The sequence below is a fragment of the Callospermophilus lateralis genome, chromosome 8 (genome assembly GCF_048772815.1).
Source record: "Callospermophilus lateralis isolate mCalLat2 chromosome 8, mCalLat2.hap1, whole genome shotgun sequence".
Taxonomy (NCBI): domain Eukaryota; kingdom Metazoa; phylum Chordata; class Mammalia; order Rodentia; family Sciuridae; genus Callospermophilus; species Callospermophilus lateralis.
The window spans coordinates 81,351,962-81,376,047 of NC_135312.1; the positions used below are offsets into that span (position 1 = coordinate 81,351,962).

The 24,086-nt window shown below is 38.3% G+C and overlaps 1 protein-coding gene across 13 annotated transcripts in view; it reads right to left on the reverse strand.

Annotated features, from left to right (window-relative positions):
- Positions 1–341: 341 nt before the first annotated feature.
- Ank2 (ankyrin 2) overlaps positions 342–24,086 on the reverse strand; it is a 227,041-nt gene continuing 203,296 nt past the window's right edge. For 7 of the 13 annotated variants that reach the window (XM_076865199.2, XM_076865198.2, XM_076865197.2 and 4 more), the window contains 10 exons: positions 19,668–19,742; positions 17,416–17,547; positions 16,280–16,423; positions 13,674–13,944; positions 11,775–12,066; positions 8,581–8,664; positions 8,295–8,459; positions 7,135–7,317; positions 5,699–5,790; positions 342–2,638 (listed from right to left, as the gene is read on the reverse strand). In XM_076865199.2, coding sequence (XP_076721314.2) covers positions 2,455–2,638; positions 5,699–5,790; positions 7,135–7,317; positions 8,295–8,459; positions 8,581–8,664; positions 11,775–12,066; positions 13,674–13,944; positions 16,280–16,423; positions 17,416–17,547; positions 19,668–19,742 — 1,622 coding nt within the window. In that variant the 3' untranslated portion in view covers positions 342–2,454. Of the gene's footprint in view, positions 2,639–5,698; positions 5,791–7,134; positions 7,318–8,294; positions 8,460–8,580; positions 8,665–9,152; positions 9,246–11,774; positions 12,067–13,673; positions 13,945–16,279; positions 16,424–17,415; positions 17,548–19,667; positions 19,743–21,290; positions 24,046–24,086 lie in introns of all 13 variants that reach the window. The other 6 variants (XM_076865195.2, XM_076865192.2, XM_076865200.2 and 3 more) reach the window with 2 other exon arrangements.

The window sequence follows — 24,086 nt, forward strand, 5'->3', positions numbered from 1 at the left end:
TGTCCTGTAAACTTGCTATGATGCTGACACCTGGTTACCACGTTCTCATCTCCACCAAGTCCCCAGATTCCCATTTTCTGTTTACTAGTGACCCCCAAACTAAACATACACGCTTACTTCTCTCTGTTGCATAGCAAAAGCAATAAAATTTCCTGGAGGGCAAAGACTGAGTCTTTCTATTTATCCCAGTGCTTGACACATATAACACACTCAGTTTCTATAGAAAACTGAAGAGAGCAGGAATTTGTGTCTTTCTGTTGGCTTCAGACCTATCTTTTATGTCTTTAATGATCTCATTTTCCTGAAACTACAGGTCCGTGATAAAGAAGAACAAATCACTGTTGCCACATTTAACACTTGTACATTTTATTTAATTAAATCAGCCATTGTACAACATTGCAGCTATGTATTGTTAGTGTTGTATTTTTTTTTTCCATTAACTAATACATGCCCTCGTAGATATATTCAATTAGTGTTATCACCATGGGAACAAGATGCTGATTCATCAACTGAAAATTCACTTCTTCTCACAGTATTCAAGTTTTTTGATAACACGGCAAAAATCAAAATCAAAAGAAGGTGATTAACCATTATGTTGTTACACAGACACCATCTGCACTGCAAATAACACAACAGAAATGCTTTTCTTGAGCTCCAGTGAAGGTTTTGACAAGAAGGCCATGGCGTGTCTCAAAAAGTTTTGCCACAGGCCTTTCTCCTTTTGGCTGCCAAAGAATGCGTGTATTTCCTATCCAACTGCCAAAAAGTGCTAGTATTTGAGGCTTAGGAGATTTGGCTTATGGGAAACCTCCCTCCCAGGAAATTTTCTCTTTTGGCAACGTACTATAAATGATGAAGTGCCATTGTTTGTCGCATTTGTTTTTGACATTCGGAGCAATGAGTCATTTTTTTTTGCACAACAGGAAAAGACCAGATAGAATTGGAGAAAGCTCAATCCCTGGAGGATAGACTCTTTTTTTTTTTTCCTTTTTTTAAATTTCATCTTCATTGAATATACTTTTCTTTAACAAATAACTGATTCAAAATGTATACTGTTTATATGAATATATTTGTGAATATATATATATGTTAAAATGCTACACAGCTTCAACCACTAGAGGAATAAGAAAGAGGACATGGAAATCACTCAGGTTGTTACAGTCCCTTCTTTGAAACAAACAAATAGTAAAGTGCACAAATGCACTTAAGAGTTTCCAAGGGAGTTTGGATTTCAAATAAATAAACCGAAAAATTTTAACCAAAACCAAATTTTCAAAGGATTTCTCAATCTTGTCTGCAAGCTGAAAAACAGACCTAGCTGGAGAATGGAAAGTGCTCACTCAGGGAAAAAGGAATGAAAAACCATTAATGTGATTAGAAGAGGGGTTTTTGACTGTGGTTTTGATTTTTTTTTTCAATGCCACATGCAGGTATTAGAGAGGATACAAATCTGGAGGAAAAAATGGAAAAAAAGAAACCACTCCAACATGGTGAAGGAGTTTTAATCTTTTGTGTAGTGGGTAAATCTTGTTTCCAATGGAGTATCTACAGTGCAGTGGCCAGAAGAAAGTACCACCGGTAAGACAGCGTGGTTTGCTAAAGCAGCAATGAAAACTGGAAAACTACAGTAGTTATAGCTTTTAAAATACCCTGCCAACGTGTTCAAAATCTACAAGACCTGATGATGCTAGAGGGCCACGGGACGTAGCTTCTAGCAACTGAATACCTCATTGTTTGAATCTCTTCACCTTTTTGCTCCCTCCTTCCCCTCCCTCAGAATGGTGTTGGAGAGTCACAAAGTATGCTGGCCAGCACCAGCCAAAACTTCTTCGCACAGTTCAAGATTATTAACCCATCTTTACCTAGGAGCAATGGCTATTCTGCAAGTTCTAAGGACATGATAGGTCTGAAGTGCTTCTTTTGAAGTAGAACTGGATTATCATTCGATTGTGTTAGCAATATCTCAACCATTGTTCGTTTTCTAGAGGCCTTTTATTCCATGATGCCCAGTGTGGTTATGATAGGCAGTGGTTTTAATTTTAATATGGTGTTCATCTGAGCATTTCAGCTATATACATTGTACATGGATATCCCTCGGGAGGATTCCTCTGCATGGTCACTTGAAGAGGTCCATAGGTGAAGTTCTTCTGAGCGGTGGATTATCATGGAGCTTGGGCAGAAGCAAGAACAATGGAGGCGGCCAGTTCCCAGGTTAGCACAGACACACAAAGTAGTGGATACAGCATCCAGAATGAAGGATGCTATCTTTGGTCACAAATTAGCTTATAGTTAAAAAGGATGGGGGGAAAACTAAAACAAAATGCTGTATGTTTGCTAACAGTGGAAATGTCAAGGGATCCCATCAATTAGGCCAGATAGGTCACTCCTCTAAGGAAATGGGAAGTTGCATATTGAGTGAATATGTGGTTTCTGGTGTGAGAATTGGGCAGCCCCTCATTTGGCCTCTTGCTTCAAGTCCTCCTTGCAGAAATGCCGAAGGAGTTGCTGGAGGTCGCGCTGGAGGTCATCCTGGTCTAGTGCTTCGGGTACATCCTCCAGGTGCTCCAAGTCTATGCGTTTTCCATGCTGGTCCTTCACCACAGCCCTCTTCTGTGTGCTGGCTTTACTCATGGTTGTCCTGGAGGAAAGCAGACAGGGAGAGAGTTACTCTCTTTCTTCATTGCTAACATGGTCTGAAGCCAACCATGACATTACTTCTCGATGATTCCACACCAAGCCATTAGTATCACAGCTACCAGTATCTTCTTGTCTCTTTTAAATATGGCTACCATATATGAAATGATTCATGAGACTTTGAAAAGTGTTTTGGGGGACAAGGAGTATTGTTGAAATCTTGGAGAAGTATTTCAAATAAATGAAACAAGGCTTCATTATGATTCAAAAGAAAACCATACAACACTCATGTTTTGATTAACTCACATCCATCTAAAAGGGCCCAGTTTGTCCTGAAATCATAATTCCACAAACAACTTTTAACAGGTTAAGAAGAAGAGTTTTTCGTTCAATCTGTTCAAAACACCTTAAATGCCAACTTAAACTTTAGGGTCACATTCCCATCAAATTTCCCCAAATTATTCTGTAAGAGAACTTTTTTATGAGACATAGTTAAAAAACTGAAATGGTATCCTATTAATATAAAAGAAAGTAAAAAACTACCAACATGGGCCTCTCTGAAGCTTCATCCGGGGATAGTGAGGGAGAGAGAGGAAAAGGGAAGAAACAAACATGAAAGACAGACACTTCCTCTGCCCTGACAAAACCCCCATATACTTTGTTCTTTAGTGCATCCTATTGCAATTAACAGTCTGTTGCTTCCTTGCCTCCCCCATCAGACTGGACATTACTTGAGAACAGAGACTATTACTTATTATTATATTTCATATCATTATTTTTCTGTATCCCTGCCTGAAAATGACTGTATCATAATTTGTTCATTCTCTGTTCTTCTCTCTCTGTACTTGTAAATACAATTTTTCATGCCACAAATATTTGATGAAAGTGTTTTGTGTGCCAACACAATTATTACAATAAATAAGGAAACTCAATCTTAGGGAATTTAAGCAATGTCCCGAAATTTAACAATAACAGTTTCAGCATGCCATGGAGACTTGCAGTGCAGACGAGAGCCCAAGATTCCACAGCCTGAGTTCTTAACTCCTGTGCCACACATCTTCACTTAGAACCAGAGTCAGAAAGGATCAAACTTGTAGCTTGAGCCACCATTTTCCTTACATTTCTCCCTAGTGTTCAGGAGCTAGGAGATATGCCCCCTTCCCAACACCTCTATGCATTTGTTAAGATTATTCTGATTTTTTAAAGGTGACTTATTTCAGTCAAAAATACTTTCAGCTTTCTTTTAGACATCCTTGTTTCCTTCTCTGTTCTCTCAATTTTTCTCATCCCTCCTTTCCTTTGATACTACATGGCTAACTTTGCATTTGAAGGCAAACTAAAATTTGTTAATCTTGATGAAATGGTCAAATCTTATTCAAATGATTGAAATCACATTATGGCTGAGCATGGTGGCACAAGCCTGTAATCCCAGCAGCTTGGGGAGGCTGAGAAGGAGAATCATGAGTTCAAAGGCAGCCTCAGCAACTTAGCAAGGCCCTCAGAAACTCAGAGAGACCCTATTTCTAAATAAAATATTAAAAAGGGCTGGGGATGTGGCCTCAGTTAAGCACTCCTGGGTTCAATCCCGACTACCAAAAATGAAGGAAGGAAGGGAGGGGAGGGGAGGGAAGGAAATAAATCAGATCATGTTTTTCTATTCAGCATCCATTTACTTTTTTTCCTCCAAGAAAGGCAAATATCTGACAATTTCTGCCAAGAGTTAGGAGGAGCTTTGATAGCATTAGTGCAAGGGAGGTCCTCTATCATAGAATATTTTCTGTATATTTTGCAGCTATATGCAGATGAGCAAGTTTATTATACACACATGTATAATAAGATGCTTCAGTAATGAATAAGATTAAATGCTGCATACCACAAATAGAGTTCAGTGACTGGCTGGGGGAACTCAATACTTCTATATTCTCAACTTCAAATTCAATAGCTATTATGGAGAACTTTGAACCAATTGGTTTCCAAATCTATTCCAATTTAAAGATCCTGTGATGTTAGGACAGGGAAGGGTTATATAGTTTCATCTGAGTACATGGATAAAAGCCTTTAAAGTTCAGAATATAAAAAGCATTTTGTCCTTAATTCTTGTAGTATTTTTAAAGTTCTAAGAGAACAATTATACTCTGTTAAATTCCTAGCTGCTGCTGTTTTTCACATTTGGTTGGAGAGTAGCATTGTGACAGAACCTTTAATTTTGCTGTTCTAATTATTATGTTCCAGAGGCTTAAAATAGCCTTGTAGAGTACTAGAAATGACAATCTTTCTCTTCTTTTCAATGAAGTGAAAAGCACAATAGTAACTTGGGTTCCCATCGTGTTTTTTCACTGCGAGGCTGAGAACATTTCTTTAATACAGATATTTACTGTGCTGCTAGAGGACCAGAGAGAACTGAAAGTAGACCATAGTAATGGCACCCAAGTTTATGCATCAGATCCCTAATAGAGACCAGCAGTCCAGAGCACCTCACAGCCAGCCTACTTCTATATAGGCAAGAAGTGCGGCTTCCTGCGGCCATGCATTTCTTCCCTTTCAAAAGCCCCTGGTTTCAGCATCGCTAGGTGCATTCAGGTTCATGGGCATCAAACTCATGCTCATGTTACTTGCCACTCACATGCAGAGTCATGAACAGTTTGTTAAACACGAAACACATTTAAAGTAATGATTTACTAAGATTGAGCAGCAGGTACCTGGACACAAAATTACTGTGTGTGCAATTGATGAGATCCCCCCTCGTGTCTTCTCCAAATCCATCAACACAATGGGAAACCTAGCTGGCTGATTTCAATGACTTTGACAACTTGCTAAAACCCAGAGCATCACACTGTGTGAGCACACATCTCACCTCACCATCACTAGGCCTCAACATCACCTTTAAAGCATCAGCGTGCACTGCAGGTACCACCTGACCAAAGCTTCATAATATAGGAGAGTTGGCACTTCCTGTGGGGGGTGGGGGTTAGGGTTACACAGGGGCTCTGCCCTTCTTTTGTTAAAATTGAAAAAAAAAATGATGGTGTTAGTTGGCAAAGCATCACCCCATGCTAACCCAAACCTTTTAATTATTGATCCATCCTCTTTCAGGATCTCATTCTCTACTAAACTGGGAAAGTGGACTTTCATGTGGCTACCTGTGTAACTCAAAGCCTGAGGTAAGAAAAAAAAGAATAAAACACAACTCAGTATAAACCATAGACTTTAACACGATCTACCACTTTGCAATTCATAGTATGAAAAGATACATATGAAAGGATAAGTAGAAATAACTCCTAGCAGCAGATCTAATTGAGTTTTACTTAACAAGTCCCTGAAAATTTCTCTCTTTTGTGAAGAAGATTTGTTTATATTACTTTAGGAAACTTACCTGTGCCCATATTGACTGACTCTTAATGTCCTCCCTTCACCCCATTCCTTCCTACTGAAAAGATGCTGAGAATAAATATAATGACCAGGGACAAACACAGAAACAAGGGCCAGGATATAACTCAGAGAATTTACCCTTGGAAAATTCGAGGATTATCATTTTAGGATTCCAGTTGTTAAATGTGAAAAACTAAAAGTATTTAAATAAGGTTTGTTTTTAGTATACAAATGTCTTCCTAGGTAATCTCAATATATGTTGCAGGTGTATTCGACGATATACCCACAGCATTTCACTTCTAAGTATTTCAAAAGTAAAAATATCTTGTGGGTGTTTGTTCATGCCCAACCAATCCTTCATTATATGTGCTTCAGAATTTAGATTTTAGAAAGGTAACATGATATATAAACTATATATAACTAACATCTCAGAGGAGGTGGAGATAGCATCCTATAATCAAACCCAATGGTTACCAATAGAAAAAAACATATGGATTTTCACTCTAAGAAAGTAGATTTCATGTCAAAATAGCTTCAGGTCAATTCATGCCAAGGGTGATACCAAATTCTAAGGCAGCTTATGTAAAGTCAAATTAGCTTACTGCTGTGGATCTGCCACTGTGGACCTATTTCCTCATTGCTGAAACCAGAATATAAGTAATTTTAAAGGATTTTAAAGTAACAATTATAAAACATATCTAAATTTTTTAATGTCTATAGTTGGCAATGTTGATAATATTAGCTAGCAAAGATAATTTGTAACATCTTTATTTCTTTCCCTTATTAGGAGTACAGAACATTTCTGAGACCTTTATACAACCTACAGATGACCATGCTCCAGCTCTAGATTCTGACTCTAATTTTGCAGAAGTGCATCCTGGTTACCTAGATTTTTTAAAAGCTTTTAGGGTGACATGGATGAACACTATTAAGCCGAGGAAACATCACTTCACCATACGAGTTATTCGAACAGGGAATCTGCTTTCTTGATTATGCCGCATTCTTCCCTTCCATGAATTTGTGCATGAAATGACAAAATGACAAGCAATTTTCTTTTGAAGCACAAAGTAAACGTAAAATGCACATCAAAAAAAAAAAGTAAAAGGAAAAACAAAAAGATGCTTCTAATACCTCTTCAAAGTCATCTTTGGCTGAAGGAAGATCAGTGGCTAAACTAGAATCCCCCAGATGTTTCTCCATCCTTTCTCCACGCACCATAGTTGTTTTAATAACTTTGCTGACTCTACGGCCTTCTACTGGCTCAGCCTGAAATTGTGAGGCACTGGACAAAATGCTGGGTTCAGACAAAGTGACCTAATGAAATGAAGGACACACAAAATACATTTTCTGACTGCTAAAATGTAACAAATAATTAGTTTTTCTGTTCTAAAAAAACAAAGCACAGTAACTACAATATTATATGCTGACCTGCTAGAAAACAGTATGTAGAAAAGAGGAGGAAGCTTGGGAAAAGTAAACTATAATCAATTGGCAATGTCTGTTTAATGGATAAATCTCCATAGCCCCTACTTAATATCACTTGAATAAAAATTAATCAATCAGTTTTGTGAGCAAGACTGGTTACATAGTGTAATGCAGATAGAGCAATCAATGGATGAACTCTCTTTTCTCACGTTCAAATGGTTTCATCTGGCCCATTTAGATAAAGTTAATCCCCAAAGGAGGAACTCAAAAAAACATGAGAAACTGACATGTAGATTTCTAGATAACCTCATAGTTATATTTTGAGGATATGAAGGATTGTAAAACGGTGAGAATTTCACAAATTACATGTCCAAGAGAGTAAACATGTCCCTGAAACTGGGAAGTTAAACAGAAAGAAATAAAACTATGAATCAAGGAGTTTCTGGATCCTGCTTTTAGTGGCCCTGAAATGCAGAAGTTGGAAGATCAAATATTTATCTAAAGTGACCTTCAGAAGGCTGGTGTCCCAATCACACACTAGCACCATAGGTGTATGTAATGCCTCTTCCTAACATCCTTGCCCAGCAAAAGGGACCTTAATACTTGACTTTTAGATTTCTGTCCTGGTCAACTATAAATTAAAAAGACAACAGAAATGAAAAGGATCAGACACAAGACAATGAGTACAATGGCTGCCAAGCTTCTTCATGGCTATTATACAAATCATGGGGGGAAAAAAAAGGAATGTGCAACTATAAGCAGACTGCCATATAAAAGGAAGTGGGACCAATATGAGCAATGTCCTCCATCGTGTTTGAGCTCTGCTGTGCTCCTCTCTATGAGTGTTGAAGAATGGTGTGGCCCACCTCTGACTGCTCGATGTCACTCTTCAATACAACACGCTTTATGACTTTGGAATAGCCATCGCCTTCCTCGATGGTGACAGGTTCCTGTGGCATCCCCTGCATCGTAATCTCTTCTTTCTCTGTGCCATCCGAGGATACATACCGCCTAATGATTTTCCTAGTAACCTGAAATAGATTTCATTTGTGTATCTTATTTTTGAGTTAAGGAACAGCAACACTGATAGATTTGAAACAGAAAATTTGAGGAGATTTTTAAATAGCCATGTGAGGAGACCCTAGACAGTACCTTTTTCACCACGGTGTGTCCATGCTCATCAATATATTCTTCTTCTGTGACTGTTTCCGGGGGGATGTCAGGCATATCATCTCCCTAAACAGTTGGGAGAAAAGGGTCATTTCAGCATTGGGCTGAAATTCTGAGGAACTACTTCCAAGTGTTTATAAAATGAGGAATGTTAGAAAACCAAAGGCAATGTGGAAAAGCATTGCTGAGATGCAAACTCCTGTCAAATAGTTTGATTAATAAAAAACAGAAGCAGGTGGGTAGTAACATGCTTAGGAGAATCTGATCAAAGTTAGGTAAAACTTAAAACAAACACAGATAAGCAAGAGGTGAGGTGGAAGGAACTGAAGAAGCCAGATCTTGCTCTTGCTTGCTCCCGCTCTTGGAGGTAGGCTGCAAATGTCATTAACACTGCATTTCTTTACAAACAAAATAAGAAAGTTAAAGGGATCTGCTTTCAAGTCGCCATGCATTACCTATGGAGCATGCCGAGCTTTTATTGCTTTGGGTGGGTTACTCTCTATGGGTACAAAGACAGAACCGTCCCTGACGTGCAGTAATTCAACAACTGGTACCTGAATAATGACTCGCCGGCGGACAACCCTGGTAGTTACCATCGCCTCCTCATCAGAGCTGGCCTCCAGCTCACCTAATTCCTCTGTTAGCTCCTGGTGGAAGCATGGAAGCATTGTTTTTTAACATTCTAAGGAATGACTTCCCTACTGGTTTCTCCGTTAGCTCCCACTGTATTCTGAGAATGCTGTTCATGGAGGCTTTGGTAGAAAAGTTAGCAGAGGTAAAAGCAAATGTGCAGTAGGCTCAGGCTTCAGGGGGGCAATGATTGAAAAAAATTCTGTAATTCTGAGAACTGTCAGAAAACCCATCTTTCAAAAATCTGTCTAAAGAGATAAATTTTGCCCACATGACTTCTTTTACATAAACAACTAGGTGTAAACATAGGATCCAAGTTGTGTCATGGACAAGTTGTGTTTAAACTTGGGATGAGTAACCCACACATGTAGGAATAGCTGGTGTTTGTCACAGAACTTTTTGCAGGAAGCCAAAATTTCCTGTTGCTGTTGTCTAGTCAGTTGTGTACTTCCCTGGTATCAAAAAAGGCAAGCTACAAATAACAATTATTTTTCGAAGAAGTCAAGAATGAAGAGAACAATCAGATTTAATGAGTTTGACCTAAAGCCAGTTGAGGCTAAGAACATAATTTTAAATAAGAACATATGTCTTAAGAGTCATATATGAAGTTACTCTTTCCTAATGGAATGATGTTTTTTAAAAAAGAGAAAATTCCCCAGACTCATGCCTGTAATCCCTGCAGCTGGGGAGGCTAAGACAGGAGGCTTATAAATTCAAGGTCAGCCTCAGCAACTTAGCAAGACCCTTCTTCAAAAAAAAAAACCAAAAAAAAAAAAAAAAAGGAGGGAGTACTGGTGAAGTGGCTTGGTGGTGGATTGCCCCTGGGTTCAATTACCAGTACCAAAAACAAACAAACAAAAAATACACACACACACACACACACACACACACACACACACACACACACACAAACACATATTTTAAAATACCCAGATTATAGCTCTACATTTTTCTCTGCTAAGGAAGAATATATATCTTCAAGCCAAATTTTACTTGAAATACAATTAGAAACCTACTGCCTAGAAATATAGTCTACAAGAAAAGTAACCAAAATTGATGCCCAAGTTATGACCATAAGAGTGTAAATGTCAACATATGAAGTTGATGAGAGATACCTGAAGATTCATCAAGAATAAGTGGTACGGGCTGTATACAGTATGTAGAATGCAAAATGACATAAAAATTTATTTATATGCAGAGAATAGATGAAGTACATAATTCATCCAAATAATAGTTTTAAGTCTTTATCTTATTTGCCTATGGAATTTCAGGCTAAATTTGGTAATTTTTAAGCCCAGAGAACATGTTTGAAATATTTTTACTAGTATTCATTGAAGCCAAGAACTTGAGATGAATAATTCTGTGCAAAGCAAACTTGGAATAAAAATCCATTCATGAAATGAATTCATTCTTTGAAACAACTGCCAAAATCAGGACACAGTTCTCATCTGCCTGGATCTTTTCTAATTTTAGTTATGACTTTAGATAAATCCTAGTAGCAGATGTTACCCTGATAGTGAATTAAAACAAATGTAGATCTTGAATCCAAAGATATTGTATTTCCTTTCCCCAAAAAAGATTTCAATTCTTTCATATAACAAATCTTTTATTACTAGGCCTATGATGAAAAATACTTTTAAGTATAAAATGCTTTTAAAATTTGTTACTTTCTAAAAGGAAAAAACAACATCTAATTTAATTTATTTTGTACTAAGTTTAATTCAGACAGATTCTCATACTTCTTTGTGCCTGAGCATCATCTGGGAAATTATTTAAAATGCAGATTTGCTCTCTCTTCACTTCTTGGGGTTCCTTCTGATTTAGGAGGTCCAAGGGGAGATCAAGCTCCCCAGTTAATTCTGAAGTATGTGAACCATATAGGCTGCATTTTGAGAATAAATTTCTTAGGAAATTTATTAACAACTTTAAACCTCATTTAATAACAAAGGATGTGTCATGAAAAATCTCATGCCACAGTCAGTCATTTGGACATTCAGAAACAGCAAAATTTAGGCAAAATGTTCTTTTGCTAAATTAGTCCTAAAATAAATCTAAGAAAATCTAATTTGGAAATTATCTGTCCTCCACTGAGGAAAGTTTGCTTTGGGAGCTAAAGCCACCAGATATTCAGTCTGTCTGCTCATTACCAGACAGTGACGATGTCACAAGACTTCTGGCCCAGCACATCCCAGAGCTGTCAAACTTACCTAACTCTGCTAATCTCTATCACTAGCCCACACATGTTTACTAATTTTGCAAAGATTATCATTTTACCATGGTATTCATTTTTCATTTAGCAAAAGGTTTCCAGTGATAAAATTATGACTCTTGGTCCAGTAGTTAGCACTGGACCTGTGTGCCATTTCTCCTAGATATATTGTTTCTCAGACTTTAAAAGAACTGAGGGTTTCCCAAAGCTTAGGTTAATTAATCTGACAAAATTTTTTTGTTTTGAAATAATAAAACCATCAGAGAAATGAAACTGGAGGAAGGTTTGCAGCTTTGTTACAGATGAGCAAGAAAACGGAGAGAAAGGAAAGTCTTGCCTTGTCAAAAGTTGCATCTCCATCGAGTCTCTCCACCGTCTGTGCCTGGTCATCAGCAGACTCCACTATCACCAGACTGGTCTTCCGTGGGGAGCCCTCCTCCCTGGGCTCTGGGAGCTCTTCAGGTTCTTGCACAATGGGAGAGCCTCCCCGCTCACTGGACGTTGGGGTATGAAGGTACTGCCTCTCCTCCTCAGGAGGGGTACTAATCTCCTCAGGAGTCTTGCTGGGAGAGCCAGGCTCTGCTGTGGCCTTGTGAGTCTCTGACCCCTCTGTACCTGGGGTGGTCACACTGGAACAAAAAAGCCAAATAATACATATGGGGCATTTACATTTCCCCTGCTTGAGGAAGAGGACTGGAAGAAAAGGTGAAGCTAGTATTCATAGTCCATGATAGCCAAGATGGGTTTTGTGTATTTGGCCAAAAAAAAAAAAAAAATTTATATATATATATATATATATATAGAGAGAGAGAGAGAGAGAGAGATATGTACCCTAGAGTCATGGCTCACTGATGTAGCATTGATGGAGAGTGATGTATTCCAAAGGTAAAAATTATCCAAAAGTGAATGACAGTTTTCTAACCTCTAAAGTAGTATAAATTAAACTTTTATTTTTTCTTCAATAAGTCAGTAATTTTGAGGATTTGAGAAGCTTCACATAATAATGCTTTGTAAATAATATTTCTAAAGTAAGAATGAAACATTGGCAGAATTAAATAAATCCCCATGTTAATCTAATTATCATAACTAAAAGGAAATTTTTATTGGGCCTCTGAAAAAAATATTACTAACAGAGGGATCTGTTGACACTGAAACTTTTTTTCTACTGACAGTTTAGAGTTACTCCAATGAACCATTTTAATCTCCAATTTCGAAATATGAAAAATCTTTGCTCCGGTTTTTTTAAGCATAATTTCTGTTGTGCCCTTTGGGCATTTATGTCAAATACCCAGTGCCTCTCTGATAGCACTTTCTTTTCTTCCCATCTTTTCCTGACCTCAACTTTACGCTCTTCCCTACAGGCAGATGGGAGGGGTGGCTCACTGGAAGGAGAGATCACTTCATTACCCACTTTACCCTCTTCTCACATTCCAGGGCCACCAAACAACACTCACATAATGACAAAGGAAATGCTGTAATGCTGCCTCGTGACACACTATTCTCAGATTTCAGAGTTAGGGACACATTTGTCTTTCTCATGATCAGTTTTCTTTTTCTGGACAACAGTGTCTTTTAGGCAGCTCTGTTTCTCCTTTGCTTCCATAAAGCCCAGAGCTCAGGTTCTGAGCTACAATGTACTCTGGAGCTTCCTTAGCCAGAAGTTTTCTAGAAAAACCTCTTTTTACTTCCCTTCTCACCCCATCCTTGTGTCAATGGTCTTGTGGTCTGTGTGAATCATTTGCGTGTATTTTTAGTTTTATAAATGCTGCCATACCTCTGCCGTCACTCTTCATGCTCCAGACCAGTCAAGGCACAATGAGTGCCAGACTGGAAACATTCTAGAGCAGACAAGGTGCAGCAACTGTACAAGTGATGACTGTGTTGTCGACACAAAAGTTTATAGTTCAAACAATGCATTCACAGGCATGTCTTGGACCTTTCTCTGTGAAATAAGTAAAGTGTCTATGTGGTCATGGCTTACAGATGTGGAAATGGAGACTCAAAGCACTTAGGGACTGTCTAAGGTCACAGAACTGGAAGTTCAAACAGGTCTGTCCCACATACACTGTCACAATATTTTAAATGTTTCAGGTTTTCTTTTCTTTTCTTTTGATGTAGCTCTGTCATTTGTTATAGGTGAGGGATATTTTAAAATTACTGAAAACAGTATGACTGGCAATAGTTTAAAACTGGCCCCCCGATGGTACTGGCATGCAGACTTGCTTTTGAAACTCACAAGTATTCCTGCTTATCTTCAGGCAGGTCTTGCATTTTCCCTGAGAAATCTTGTTGAACTTGTTCCTTGTGTGTTTGGGGAGAAAGTACTGTTGTTGCACTGTCTCCCTCAGTTTTAGGGATGGAATCCTGAAACGTGGAATAACCAACAGAAATGTCTTCCTCAGAGACGATGGGAGGGTGGTCACTGGACTCGCTCTCTTTAGAAAGAGCTTGCTCCTCTGACTGCTTCTGCTGGGCAGCGGAGAGCTCCTCTTGAAGTACTGAGAAACCTGATGGGGAGAATGATTTAAGTGGTTAATCAAAACTCATTTATACTAAATGTGCATTTATTAAGTAGCTATTATGTGCCATGTCCTGAGACAGGCCCATGGGTTAGAAAGATGAATAAGATGCTGTGTCTGCCTTCAGGGGGTTGATCACATAAAGGGAGGAGAAGTCAGTTCAAATGCAGAGTGACAGGGCCACGGCTGGCAGTCACTAAATGTGGGAGCACTATCCTCATCTCAGCATCTGAGAAGTTGGAAAGGAAATACAGAGGACTTTGTTTGAAATACTTATGATAAACAGACATTCACCATATAATCTAGGCACAGAATCTAGTTGAAAAAAGAGTACGAATCAATAATAGTAAATTACTAATACATTCTGAATATTAATTCAGTGCTTTGTAAGTATTAACTTGTTTAATACTCACCACAACACTCTGTGGTTAGTAGAGTCTTATGCCAGGCTAAGGCATTTCATGCTACCCAAGGCAATGAAGAGTCATTGAAAAAGCTTTAGCAGAGGAGTGAATGACATTCACCTATTTATTTGTTTGCTCAACAAATGTATATTGAAGATGAACTATGTAGTGGGGGCTGTTGAGAGGCTGGATATCTTGCAGATTTTAATAAGACAGAAAAGGCTGCTTTTGCCCTTCCTGAACTTCTATTTCTGTAAATCTGTACATATGATAAATGTTAGGAGAAAGCAAACCAGGGTAAAGAAGAGAACAAATAGGGCTGCTATTTTAGATAGACGAGGCAGGAAAGACTCCCCCTAGGAGGTGATATTTGAGCAGTGATCCAAAGAAAAGTGAGAGAGAAAAGGTTCTGTGGATCCAGGTTGGAGGAGACAGAAAGCTCCAGGACCCTGAAGAAGCAGAATGCTGGAGGTGCTCAGGTAACAGCAAAGAGAACAAGAAGGAATTAATTATTTGTGCACATGTTACTAAAGGATTAAGTAATCGAACACTTAGAATTTCCCATTGAGTTTTGCAATGAGAAACAATTGGTCTGGAGTGGATGATAGAAACAGTTCTTGAGAGAGTGGGAAGAAAAGGAGAAACAGGAAACTCAGACTGCTCTTTTGAAAAAATTTCCTATAAAATAGATGGAGAAATACAGAGGATAAAAGGGGTTATTTGCTTTTTTAAAAAATATTTTTTTTTCTTAGTTGTTGATAGACCTTTATTTTATTTATTTATATGTGGTGCTGAGAACCAAACCCAGTGTCTCACACAAGCCAGGCAAATGCGCTACCACTGAGCCACAGCTCCAGCCTCATTTGCTTTGTTTTTTAAGAACAGACCTGTTAAAACATGATTTAATGCAGTTGGGCATAGTCCAGTTGCAAGGAGCAGAATAGTACTTGCAGGAGTGAAGTCCTTGATTGGGTAAAAGAAAATCAAATCCAGGACAAAAGGAAAAAATAGTGGCTTTAGAAAAGCAAGGAAATTTAATCCACTCTAAGAGGAGAGAAGGTATAATGTGCGTCATGATGCACTCCTCTTGATGGATCTTGGGATGGAAAAATACCGACATTTTCCTATAACCTATCTCTCTAAGAAATCTGAAGTGTGGGTATCAGCTGGGAATAAATAAGGAGAAGTATTGGAGGTCTGAAGAAAGAAGAAAAGGTATAAAATAGAGATAAGAGAGAAAGAGATTGAGCAGGCAAAGGAATGACAATAAATTAGAGAAACTTTAATTCTGAAAAGGCGGTAGGCCCAAAGCCTGGAGGTCCCAGTGGGTCTGAAGAATTGTTGGTGTGGAGGTAAAAGAGGAAGTGAAGTATAATGGTTCAAGTAGTGTGCTTCTCAGAAGTACAACAGTTATTGGTCATGATACAGTCTAGGTTGTGAGAATAGAATTTAGTGTCTGAGAAAGACTAGTATCAAAAATGCCATCAAGGAACCGAGGAAAGTAAATTGAATGGGTCACCCATGATGGCACACACACACACAAAAAAAAGAATGAACAGTGTGTATGAGTTGTTGGGGGCGGGGGTGTTAAACAGGCAGGAAAGTTGAAGTAACAAGGAAATGAATGATCACCAAAGGCTGTGGTCTATCTTCTAAAAGGAAAGACAGCAGAACGAACCAGACATAACCTTCTTATGTTCATATGTGAATGGATGACTGTAATCCACATCATATACAGCCACAAGAATGGGATCCTAATTAGAATAAGTTAAACTCCATGTACATATAATATGTCAAAATATACTCTACTATCATATCTATAAAGAACAAATTAAGAACAAAAAATGGAGAGAGAGAGAGAGAGAGAAGATCCAATACCTAATCCAATACCTCTACCGCCAACATACACAGTGTTTTACCTTCACTATGGTCCAGTGTAATGGTCTGCTCAATTTCTGCATAGCTATGACTGATGCGCTCCTGGAGAGGTTCTGTGCTGGTCTCCATGAGATGAACAATATCCATTCGGTTGATCTTGGTAAGACATTCAATGAGGTTGGTATCTAAGATAGTAGAGAAAATCCACTTATTGTATATGAGAGGTTATCTTTTTAAAATCTCTTTCATTTAATTTCTGACTACATGTCTGATATTTGCATAGGAAACATCCAAAGACTAATTAAGTGTCTTTGGTAAAAAGCAAACAGAGAGACATGCACACACCAAAAGATGGTATAGCATAGGCACAAGTCCTAAAAGTAGAGCTGACGATAACATTTGGGACACCCAGTCCAATCTGAGTTGCAGGTAAAATACTTTTTTGGTACAAGTTTATCCAAAATACTGCATGGGATGGATTTATACCAACTCAGTGTAAACTAATCATCAGAAATTTAAATTTAAATAAATTTACTTTTATTATTTGCTAAATATGACAGTGCTACTAAAAAGCATATAGACAGAAGCAATGGTATGTATAGAGGTCTCAAGGTAGATCTGCAGGAGACATTAAAGGAAGTGACAAATTTAGCCCAGCTGAAGGATGAGAAGCACCTCTGGTCCATATCACTCCCATTTTACTCCATGTGGTCAGAATATCACATAGGAATTATAACATTAAAAAATGTACTTAATATTTCCCCCTACTTACGTTATTTAGGAGTAAAGGAAGCAGGAACTGAGCATGCTACTACTAAACCAATAAATAAACTATATCCAATACCAATATTTGTGTAATTTTAAGACTTGAATAATATCCCTGTTGTCAGCTAGTGCTGGTGTCATTTCCCATTATTCACAGGCATGAAATGCAAGATATTTTATGCCACATGCATGTTTTAGAAAGGGCAACAGTTTGTTCTCATTCATTGTTAGTACTTCAAATGGATGGTATTTGTTAATTAATTGTCTTACCAAATTTGCAAGAATGGGGTTGTTGAACAGGCATTTCCACCTTATTTTTTTTTTTTAAATGTTGATGGCCATTGAGCCACAACCCCAGCCCCAGGATTTCCACTTTTAGCCTAACACTTTTTACTTAGAATTCTGTACCTACCAGTAGCATGTTTCCCATCCCTTTCCAGCCAGTACTTCAACAGTGCATGACTCTGGTCCTGAAGGGAGTTGGGGTTCTCAATTCGAATTTGATGAATTTGCTCTTCAGTGAAATCCAATTCTCTTGCTAGTTCTAGGGGAGAAGGTACTACTTTGTAAACACACTGACTTCACAGTTTGAATAACTATACCTTGCTTTGTGATTTTATACATGTGCTTTTGTAGGTGCTATATTTGGGTTCTTTTATTTCTACACAGTAGAAGTGATTCATATTTCTTTGCTTTTCTACTCCTGATTATGGGTCTTTCCTTAAAACTGGGTATGGAATTGATCATTGCCATAGTGGAAATAGCAGATATGAAGCAGTGATAATAAAATGTGTATAATTCAGGTTCCTTTGATTCAAAAGTGCAGAGGAGACCATTAATACTAATGCTCTTACCAAAATAATAAAAAATAAATGCGGGAAAGCGGGAGAAATAGACTACTTCTCATTTTTAATCATCCTGGGTGATATTTTAAGTACTATAAATCCTGTTTCTGGGTACTTAGATATAAATACCTAGCTTTGTCTAATATATAGAATAAAATTCTTTCTTTGATTTCATGTTATATGAATAATAGGTATGGAAAGCATTAGTTTGCCCAGGGAAAAAGCCACAATGCTTTCCTTAAAATTCTACCATATTCATCTATATGGATGCTTTTGCATGACTGTTTGGGTGTGTGGTTGTGGTGTGTGCACAAGGGACAGCTTCTATTGTCATTTTGATAATACCATTTAAAATAAAAATTATCTGTGACACAACAATTCTACTTCTAAGGACATACTCTACAGGCATTCTCATAAAAATATACCAATATACAAGAATATTTATTGCTGGTAAGAGGAAAAAAACCTAAATTCCATTAACAAAGGCTATTGATAAAATGATGGATGCCCATGCAATAGAATTAGAAAACTATTTTAAAAATATAACAGGTATGTCTATGCTGCTGCTCATGTATGCTACTGGAAAATTTATAAGGGGTATTAGTAAGCAAAATTTACAAAATTTTGCTAACTTTTAAATAGTAGGCATATATATAGGCATTGTATTTTTTTTCTGAAAACATGAGAAAGTGTTAACAGTTACTGTTGAGACATGAGGCTAGAAGATCAGGAGTAGGTGTGAGAGACATACTTACTTTTCATTTTATCCCTTTCTATATGATGATATAAAGGCTTGAACTTTCACCAAACATATGCATATTTATTTAAACAACAAAAAAGTTGAATGTTACCTATCTAATAAATCAATCAGGGACAATTTGATAACATACCTTCCTCTAAATTTTCCAATTAAATAAGACTGATCGGTATTTAAAATTACTTTAAAATGGTTTAAAATGAGGCAATGCTATTTCCCATTTCCAGTTATTTATTTTAAATTATCAATTATTAGCACATGGAATCTATTCATTAGCAATCCTATTCATTAGCAAATCTTTAAGAAATTGAAAGAAGAATATTAACTTTATACTGTTTGTCTCAATGAAGTAGTCACAAATGACATAAAAGGAAATCAAAACAGATTTTAGGAAGAATGGAAGGAAGGAAGAAAGGAATGAAGGAACAAACTATATAATCCTGATATACTGTAGTAAATCACAAGTAGATGAAAGCATATCATTTTAAAATCTATGAATCATGGTTTTTAAATAAACCACACTGATTTAATAATTTATTCTCCCTTAGTAAATTATTTAACATACAATTTCTATACTTAAACATTTCCATTTTTCAAAAAGTTATTGAAACATCTCATTCATATATGTTGCAATATTCACCCCAAACAAATTTTAGTGCCTTTACTCTGAAGATACCTGACACAAAATATCTAAAATAAGAAGCCCTAGTTAAATCTCAAATTAAATTTTATGAAAATCATATAAAATCATTTGAAACATAATAATCTCCCTCAATTTAGCCATCTACAACTGCAAAGGGGAGTGGTGAAGTTTTAGTTTATTCTCAAGATCTTCAAATCTAAAGTCATTCCAAATTTCAGAGATGATGAAAAGCCTGCCTTGCCAATACAGAAGCTGGATTTTTAATTCACAGTTTATTGTTCTTTTCACTATTTCATGTGGTCTTTCTCAAGAAAAGGGAGGAGGAAAAGACCATTCTCACTTAGTTACTGCACCTGTATCATTTAAACTAAGCAGGCTTTCTGCAGGGAAAAAAAAAAAAAGGGTCACCCCGGTTTTACCTGTCCAGCTGAAGCCAAGATGATCAGCAATGTAAGCCAGCCTCTCCTCAATCCGTTCCTGCTCATCCTGTGGATCTACAGAAGGTCAAAGACAGAAGGGCCAAAGGTTGTCTATGACAGGGGAGGAACGATGTACCGACCATCCAAAGGAAGGAAGTTACTTGTCCAAATATTTGATAGCACATATTACCTATTCCAATTTGGATCATATTAAGTTGTGTGTTTGTCTGATATCTGGGGTGAAATGGGGAATAAATCTAATATGATTCATGAAAACCATCTGCTTCCATATCTCTTTAATCAAGACTACTTACTGGAAATAATTATATAAACTGTCCATTTATAGTCCTTTTAGGACTTTTCTTTTAAATTATCTGAGTGAATACTGCCCACCAGAAGACACTCCTCTTTACTCAAGAAACACCAGAGTAATCATAAATGGGATGCAGAAGTAGAATAATTGGCTAGAACCATCTAGTATTATTCATGGAGGCATTGACCACTTCCAGGTCTTGATGAAAGAAATCTCATCATAAATTTGCAAGAGATCTTGGTCATGGCTTGCTTAGACCATCCTGATTTATCCAGTGTGGTCAGAAATAACATTTACCTTGGTCCCTATGACCTCGGAAGAGGAGAGGAAAAAAGAAAATGCATTTGTTCGTGTTTGTTGGATTGGTATGCATATATGTCTTTGGGACAAATTTCTGCCTGCTTGCTACCAAGGAAGCTCATATCTTACTTAATTTATAATTTTCCCATTTATTTTAAAATTCCATGTATCGATGGGCAGCATTTTAGACCATGGTACCATGAAATTTTTTATAACCCAAATTTAAGAATAATAGCCTTCATTGTAGAGATATTGGAAGACCAGAGGCTACTTCTCAAAGCCATCTGTGGTTTCCTTTTTTACAATTCAAAGAGCCATCATTCCCTCACAGTCAACTTAAATGGTGCAAAGTTTGAGTTTTTGTTGTCTGCTGCATCTTTTCTGAGTACATTCTCCATTCATCTACCACGTAAAGGGAAAGCATATTTTTACCTTATATTTGTTTGCTTAAAGTGTTTACCAACGTATCTGAAATCCCACCTTTCTGCATTAAAAACAGATCCACAACAATTGGAATTTTTGGATATGTGAAATCTTCTTGAGCAAATGGCTTCCTAATAATTACAAAATTGTAAGTATAAATTATTTCGAAGTATTCAAAGAAAAAAAAAGTTGTGAGTCCTCATATCATGAAACAAAAATCCAAATGTTCATGCACAATAGCAAAAGTGCTTAATTTGAGGCTAAGCCTGGGTACTTCAGAACAACAAAACTCAAAGCTTGCATGGCCTTACGTGCAGCAAATAAAGAAAGGCAAGTTCATTGCCTGGATATGTTTATGTTTTCCATAAGCATTCTCATTACTCAATCTTGAGATTGTTTTCATAGACAAGAGTATACAGAGAAAGCACAAAACACAAAGGGCTTACACAAACACATTAACCACTACGGAAAGCTTAAAGAAAATGAGACACAAATCACCAAATAAAACAAAGGTACAAAAAAAAAAAAAAAAAACTATCAAATTTATGACATGCGTAGCACAGGGAATCCCAGTGGCTGTCAAATACCTTCAGCATGGTCATGGCCATTTTCATCAGGGATGCGTTCAATCAGAGTCTCAATGGACTCATCCCAAATGGGCCTTGTGTCAAAGATGTCCTCAGGAACTGAGTGCTCGGTCTCAACAGGTGGCAGATTTTCAATAACTGAAACTTCCAGGGCACTACTACTTTCATCATCTGAAACTAATTCCTGCTCCCTTTCTGACTGTGTAAGTCTATCCACCAATTTGGAAGCCTCATCACTAATCTCCTCAAAGAATTCTATGGAGTTTCTGTAAAGGTCAAAGAAATGCTCCTTACTTTCTTTTGTGGGGCTCATGCCCCCCCTGCAGGATGATGTGGTGCTTCTGCTCTTAACTGGCAAACGGGATGCAAATATCTTTGGTCCTGTGGCCCCTTCTTCTGATTCTAACTCAAGCTCCTCTGCCCCCTCTCTGCTCTCTGTTTCTGTCTCAGTGTCACTTGTGGCCTTCACCGGGCATTTGGTCTTTGAGTCCTCTGGACTAACATCAGATTCGGATTTGCTTCTGTTATCTGGTGCTCTGCTTGTCACACCCTGTCCCTGAGGAGCAACTGACTGCTGAAGAGATGCATCTAGGTGTGAGAGCGACTGCTCCACTCTTTGGATGGGTGCTTTGATGGGGATTTTGGACTTTGGTTTTGCTTCATGCTCCTTACTTTCCTCATCCAGGCTAGATAGAACATCTTCAGAAAATGCACTCTCATCCCCTACAGACGGAGGTTCTGGGATTGAAGTGGGGATAGTCCTTACAGGAATTTTGGATTTGCTTTCAGTGGAAGGCACATTCTCCATGGGTGCAGTTGGGATTTCAATCACTGATTTCTGTTCCTCTGGGGAAGAATCGGGAGAATCATCATCCCGATCTGAATACACGGACCTGGTGACTGTGGAAAAATCTAACTGAACTTGTACAACTGGTTCTGGAGAGTCAGAGCAAGGTGTCTGCCTCACATTGGACAGAGAAGGTGTATCACCCCTTTGCATGGTGGGGAGGTCCTCAGCCCCTGTAGCAATGGCCTCTATTGTGGATGGTTCCGTGCAAACTGAAATTCCCATTTGGGAGTTAAGGTGAGTATCTGAAGCAGATATTTCCTCTACTTCCTCACTCAAGTCATCTGGAAGTAATTCGCCTTCATCATCCACTGTTTCCTTTGATTCTGAAAGTGCTAGTGACTCAGCTGTTGACTCCAGCTGTTGGGGCTCAGCTCCAGTGACCCCTTCTTTCATGTCTTCAGAGAGAGTGTCATCCCTAGATTCTTGCCCAATTTGGAAAAAGTGAAAACTTTCATCCGCATAGGACCTTTTGGTCATATCAATGGCCCCACTTCGGGTCATCTCAAACAATTTTCCTTCCTGAAAGAGAAATGGATTTTGCTCACTCGTTGGGGTCCCCTCTTCGGTTGGGGTCCTAGCAGGAGTGGTGTCAGGGGTAGTACCCTGAGATTGTCTGTCCACCATCAGGCCAAATATCTTCTGTTCTTCCTCTTTCACTCGAGCTTCAAAGGCTTCATCATCTTCACGAATTTCACTCCAGGAATCAGAATCCACATCAGTTTTGGTGATGATGACTTTGCTTATTTGTTCACTAATGACTGCTGGTGTACTTGGTACACCAGGCTCTAAAGAGGAGGCTCTCTCTGATTGCATTTCCCACAAGGTACTTTCTTGCCTAGATTCGATTTCTAGGTTCTGTCCCTCAGGATTAGATTCTTTGCTTGAAACAGTTGTACTAGAGGAGCAAGTTACTAACACATCTTCAACAGAGGATGTAGTCACAGAGTATACTTCAGAAGAGTAATCACTTGAAGTGTGACTTGTGCCTGTTTGGGTTTTGCTTTCTTCACTAGAGAAAAAAGATTGGGTAGGAACATTTTCATAAGGGCTTATGACATGTGGATCGTAGATTTCAGCAGTCTCAGGTAGGTCAGAAACTGGAACGTCCATGGGAAACCTATCGGTTTGAGTGGTAATAGATGAGTCTTGAGTAGAACAGTCCTTTGGTATATTCTCCAATGTTTCATCAGTTTTCGTGACCTCCACTTTTGTTGTGGAAGATGTGGAGGATAGATCATCATCTAACTCCTTTCCTTCAGATTCCGGACAATGAGGCAGAGAGGACAAAGAAGAATAGCTTTCACTGGGGCATTCTCCCTGTGGCGATTTCACAGCAGGAGCATCAAGCTCTTCTCCTGTGTCATTTTCATGAGTATCTTGGGGAGCGAATGATTCCTTGTGGGTGTCTAACTGCTCATCGACATCGTCACCAGCAGAATTCTGGAGACCTGAAGAGATGGGGGTGGTTGAGCAGGTAGGACTCACAGCCTCACATCCATGGCCATCACAGACTTTTGGCTGATCAGTGTCTCTGCTTAGATCATCATAAGTTCTATCTGCACCATCTGTGGAAAAAGGGTGACTGTCTTCAGCTAAAGGGGATTCACAGTCTTTTTCTTCTTCTGAGTTACCTGGCTCTTCCTGAGTATCTTCATTCATCTTGAAAGTATACTGTTTGGAAACTATAGGCTGGAACTGCACCTCTTCTGGACTGGAATTGGAGTCTATGCTGGATGGGAGCGGGGAAGGAGGCTGCACTCGAATAACTGGTTCTGGTAAAAGGCCAGAGTCAGCACCTTTCTTCAGCTGCGTCAATTCAGGTTCACTTTCTGAAGAGGAAGAAGCCTTTCTGCTCTCAGAAGTCACCAACACGGGGACATGGCTTTCACCTGCCATGTTCTCCATCTGTTTGGGTTCTTCCACCTGTTTTGGTTCGTCCACCTGTT